The 5494-nt window shown below is 44.8% G+C and overlaps 1 protein-coding gene across 2 annotated transcripts in view; it reads right to left on the minus strand.

The window, feature by feature from the left end:
- LOC102675233 (cAMP-dependent protein kinase catalytic subunit PRKX) overlaps nt 1–4281 on the minus strand; it is a 5339-nt gene extending 1058 nt beyond the window's left edge. Inside the window, exons 1-3 of one of the 2 annotated variants that reach the window (XM_006615984.2) lie at nt 3031–4281; nt 951–1113; nt 304–567 (exon numbers count right to left, since the gene is read on the minus strand). In XM_006615984.2, coding sequence (XP_006616047.1) covers nt 304–567; nt 951–1113; nt 3031–3121 — 518 coding nt within the window. In that variant the 5' untranslated portion in view covers nt 3122–4281. Of the gene's footprint in view, nt 1–303; nt 568–950; nt 1114–1316; nt 2989–3030 lie in introns of those variants that run through there. The other variant, XM_006615985.2, reaches the window with a different exon arrangement.
- Nucleotides 4282–5494: the final 1213 nt, after the last annotated feature.

The raw sequence follows: 5494 nt of genomic DNA on the forward strand, positions 1-5494 counted from the left end.
ATGTGATCGAGCAGTCACGTTGCTGATATCTCGATATAAAAAAAAAAAAAATAAATAAATAAATAAAAAAAATAAAAAAAAGTAAAAAAAAATAAAAAAGATATGATCGATCGACGTCAGAAATATAGATCGTAATTAATAATTCAAGTGAATTATTCAATTTATTTACTTGCATTTATCGAGCGTTACGACATAATCGAGTTTCAATCAAGTTCGATGAAAATACTGCATATTTATCTTTTATCATTATTGAACGTTCTAGAAATAATATCGTTAAGAAGATTGCTTTAAGTATCCGTTTACCTGTCCGTCAGTTTCTTCGAAAATCCGAAATCGGTGATCTTCAGGTGTCCCTGACTGTCCAACAAAAGATTCTCGGGCTTTAAATCCCTGTAAACTATGTGTTTGCTGTGCAGGTATTCCAACGCACACACGATCTCGGCCGCGTAGAAGCAGCTGGTGGGCCCGGAAAATCGGCCAGCTGCCCTTAAATAGGAGAAAAGCTCCCCACCGGCAACGAATTCTAGCAGCATGTATACTCTTGCCTCGTCTCTTCCGCTCCAAAGCCTGAAACCAAACTGAGGCGTTAAAAATAATGGAGCAACGGTAAGAATTTTAGAATTTTAGAAACAGAAAATTTTAAATGAAAAAAAAAAAAAATAAATAAATAAAATAAAAATGGTAGAAAATACATTTTATTTGCGATCTTTAATGGAACGAGAAGCATGTTTGAATGGTTGATGAGAGATCAGCAGGTATCACTTTCGCAGTTTTTTAGTTACGCTTTCTTTTTCAGAGATACGATTGACCGACAAACTCGCAACTTTCTTGATCATACCATACATAGTGTACTTCCTCGCCTTTGAAACAGACAATTCCCTTCATCGATCGTTACAATGTTACAGCTTGGTCGAGTCGAAAGGAGAAAGGAGAAAGCAAATTTGACTTACATGTTCACGATAAAGGGATGATTGACCTCTTTCAATACGGTGATCTCGTTCCGTACGTGTTCCACTTGTTTCAATCTGATCACGTCCACCATCGAGAGAATCTTCAAGGCTAGAGGAGTACCTTGATGCCTGCATAACACCACTCTTCCGAAAGTGCCTGTACCTGATTGTAAACAACATTAAGAAAACATCGATTTATCAATGAACGATTATGAATTTTATTCGTGCTTCCGCGTGTATCGATCGGCTATTAATAGCCAAGATTATCGATTCCTCGTGATAAAAAATGCGGGTATACACGCGTATATAAGTATCGATTATATTCGTTAATTTATACAAGGTAACAGCGGTAAAAAGATAGCTCACACGTGTTATCGATCCATTCCATGCGAGCGTTTAATCATCAACGCTTTCTCTAGTAGCAAAATCCGTGGTACGCGGTCTGTTTAATGCACTTTCCCACGAATGCAGGTGACTAAAGTTGGTCTGCTCAACGTACCACGACCAATTAACGGAACAGCGATGGCCGCCGCCTGCCCGTGGTCCGCGCCGAAATTAACCGGTAAATTGCTGTGTTCGCATCACAGATGAGGGGCAGACGTTTCGCGTACACAGAGAGAGAGAGAGAGAGAGGCGTCATTATAAATGCGAGAAAATTGGCAGACGGCGCGAAATAAGGGGCGCAAAATCGTGTTGTATACCCTGTGAAACGATCGCGGTGATTGCCAGCGACAGCTGAGAACAGGTGTCAATGATAGAACGACGAGCTGTTTCCGATGCTTTAAATATTCTTTGCTCGTCCCTCAATTTACGTAATTGAGCGTCTCCGATATTTCTTTCCGACGAGATGAAAAAATAAACGAGAAAAGAGAGAGAGAGAGAAATATCTCGTTTCCCTCGGAAATTCCGCGACAACTTAATCTTCGACTTCAACTCCGCTCGCAATAACGATCTTCATTTTCATTGTCGTTTAATCGACGTACGCTTCGACGAAATATCCTCGCATCCTGGATGATTAAACGGGAAGTTCTCGAGTGGAAATATATCAGATCGGAGAAGGTTAATGTTTCAGGTATAACACGGTTCATTCATCACGCGAGTGGGCTATTTCGCTCGAATTACGCGCGCCAGACGCTTCCCCTCGACACGTTGTTTTTCTCCCATATGGACATTGAAGAGAGAAAGAGAGGATTTTGGTGTTCGTCCAAAACTTGTTCTACGTCTCGAAAAAAGCAATGTCCGCACATCTGTCCTGATCGATCTCCGCTTACACGGGCCAGCTACTACCTCTGCTTTACGAGTTTAATCGCGACCCAGCAAAACCGCGATCAGGCTAAATGGAACGATAAGAGATCGATACTTTTGCTCCAGAATTTATTTCCTCGACGTTCTCGTTATATTATACGTCATACATCGCGTAATATCTCACTGTCCGGATTATCCACTGATGACCCACAAAAGCCAGACTGTGCGTTGTTGAATTTCAAATGGAAATTAGGGAAGCCCGACAGCGCGTTTAAAACAAGCTTTACGGTCTTTTTACGCTGTCCCACCTAGATTCTTTTATCATCGTGGAATATGTATAAGGTGTGGAGTTCTCCTTTCTATTAGACAACGGTTCGAAGAACGGTTTCACAAGTCACAGGGAAAGAGTGAAAAATCAGCGAAGAAACACCTGCATCTCCCATTCCGTGTAACTCGAACTTAACGAGCAGTTAAATATACACTTGGTAGCCTCTCACTCTCCAGTGGCCCACTTCCTCGTTTAGAGGGTAGTTCGCCTCGTCTCTGACATTTTACCAAGACTCGGCAGCGTGTGACGAGTAGCGTTTACATCATCCAATTCGCTTTAACAAAAACCTGTTCCTCGTCATCATTCGCAAATAATAACAAACGGAGATCGATTAATATTGCTTTCGATGCAATCTCTAGAATTTCGAGTCGAATAGTTGAACAAATTCTTGCGTGTCTAGACAGCATTCTAATCGAGTATCGAACGCATGTACACGAGTAGAAAGTTTTTCTATCGCACGGCTCGAGAGTCGTCAGTGAAAGGAGATGAATAGGATCGTGTGCTCACCTATCGTCTTGATGATCTCCAGATCGTCGATGTCGTATCGAGGGGAGTCCTCCTGCGATCCTTCCTCGTCCGACGTCGTATCTCCCGACATGGTTTACGAGCTACTGTCGTTGGTACTGTATATCGGTGAAAGTTGCCGATTTATTTTCCCTGTGCACACGGTGGACACGTGGAAAGAAAGGAAAAGAACCCCGGTTCAACGAATCCGCTCGACTATTCTTAGGCCGTGTCGAGATCGATCGATCTCATATTCCGCACTTTTCGATTCTTTGACTTCTGTGACTCGAGTTTTTTTCCCTCGTCAACGAGCGCGAACAGAGTCCACGAGAGTCCAGAGCGGAATCGCGCGCGAAGCGAGAATTTAATTTTCACGCGCGACAGATGTGCGAATCCGGTGAGCAAAAGTCGCGGTAAACACGAGGGTAAATTGATCTTTTCATAAAAATTTGCAGGGAACGGAGGCGAGCGAACGCGTACCGGTACATTTATCACGCGGTCTCCCGCTGTCAACGACCCTCTTTTCTACAGTCGCTTGCTCGGAGCGGTGAAAATGTGTGCGTTGATTTCACAAGTGTCATTTATGGAGAGCGGTGTGCGGAGGAAGGTAGAGCGCGGTGGAAAGAGAGAAGGAGGGAAAATACGAAAAGACGTACGCTTTCCTCGTCGTTAAATGTATGCGAGCCGTGTTTTTACGTGACCGGCCGCTGTTTGTTGATTTAAACGGAGTGCACGTGTTGCGTGTGCCGTCACGATCTCGATCCTGCCTCTTTCGAACCGGTCATCCTTGATCGTGCACTGACGAAACGCGGAAAAGAAACGCGATTTACCTCGCGTATTTATATTATTACGCGATTTTACGCGCCTCTCGATCGCATAGCGGTTCGATGACGTTCCAAGAATTCGCAACGGTTCGTTCGAGGAAAAATAGAAGGGAAGAAAAAAAATAATCAACACGATGGAATCAGCACGTGCACGAGGAAACGCGTGAAGTTTTCACAGTACAAACTGATTCACAGACACCTTATACTATATCCCGTGGCAGCGAATCGTGGATCGCGATCGATCGATGCGGTCCACCGTCTATCGATGATCTGACGCGGTCCAAAACGGATCAAGGATCGAAACTTATTCGAGGATCCTAGCCCCTTGTCTTCTGTCACATGATCTCTGGTGCGGTTCGAATGCCAAGCAGAACTAAACTGGTCACCGAGGGGACTCAAAAGGCTGTCTATCCTTCTCTTGCCCCTTCTCCCTCCCTCCTTCCCCTTCACCCCTCCATCCCTTTTCACCGTGTTTCTCTCCCACCTCGTATCGTGCCTCCAACGGGAGAACTCTCACTGTGTGCGAGAAACGAGAAACACATCTCTCGTTTGGCCCCACCTCTCTCTTTCTCTTTCTTTCTTCCATTCTTTCTCTTTCTCTCTCCTTACTTCTCTGTAAGCAACGAGAGAGCAGAGAGTGATTTATAAGCGGCGATCGCGGAAGATTCGCGGCTGGTCGCGAAGATAAAAGGCGGCGGCATTTAAAAATACGGTCCGAGAGCGCGGAACGAAATCGTGTCGTCATCGTGGACCCCGTTACACGGTTGCGTCAATCCGCCGCGAAATTATAAAATAGTCCTCCTTTCTCCCTCGATTTTCGTTTGCCGCCGATTTGTCGAAAAACGCGAGAAAAAGAGAGAGAGAGAGAGAGAGCAACGGACTCGAACGGGTTCACGGATTTTTGTTAAATCGATCTTATGAATCATGGATTCGCGGTAGCACCACGTTGTCTCGGAATTTTTTATATCGGGACCGTGTCATTTTTTACGCGAGAAAAAAATCTGGAAGGGGAAAGTGTGTGGGAAAAGGCGGATTTCTCGTTCCTTGCCAAGCGTGTATCACGGAAATAGTGATGATTCCCGGAATGACCGCGAACATTCAAAATTGTCCTTCGGGTCGCGTCGAGTCCGTACGAGACGTGTAAAAATCCTGAGAGGGGAAACACGTGGATTCTCGAGATGACGCGAAATGATCGCTGACAATCGGCAAATCCGTCGAAAATTCGGCTTATTTTTGAATCTGGCCATAGTCCAGCTAGACTTCGACGTGGACGTTGAACACCGCGACGATGGAGGGTCTCTATCGGCTCTGACGGTTCGTTACCTCCTTCACGAAAATCTTTATACACTCGTCCGGCGTGTGTAGATCTTTCAGATCGACCGAATCGTCCCGAATTCGCGCAACACTCTTGTTCTCGTTCCGTAGGTGTGTCTCGAATTTGGACCGACCTCGCTTAGCCTTGACGTGGGTTCCCAATAATCCCACGGATGCGATACGAATTTGTAGTTCTTGTTACGAATAACTTGCAACATATATCCTATAAATAAAGATGATGCCGGTTCTTTGATATTTACGTATCTAATAATAATTCGACGCGTTATCGGCAAGCCAGAATGATCCATCGTATCGCGAACGGATCCGAT

The sequence above is a fragment of the Apis dorsata genome, unplaced genomic scaffold (assembly GCF_000469605.1).
Source record: "Apis dorsata unplaced genomic scaffold, Apis dorsata 1.3 scaffold_248, whole genome shotgun sequence".
NCBI classification, from domain to species: domain Eukaryota; kingdom Metazoa; phylum Arthropoda; class Insecta; order Hymenoptera; family Apidae; genus Apis; species Apis dorsata.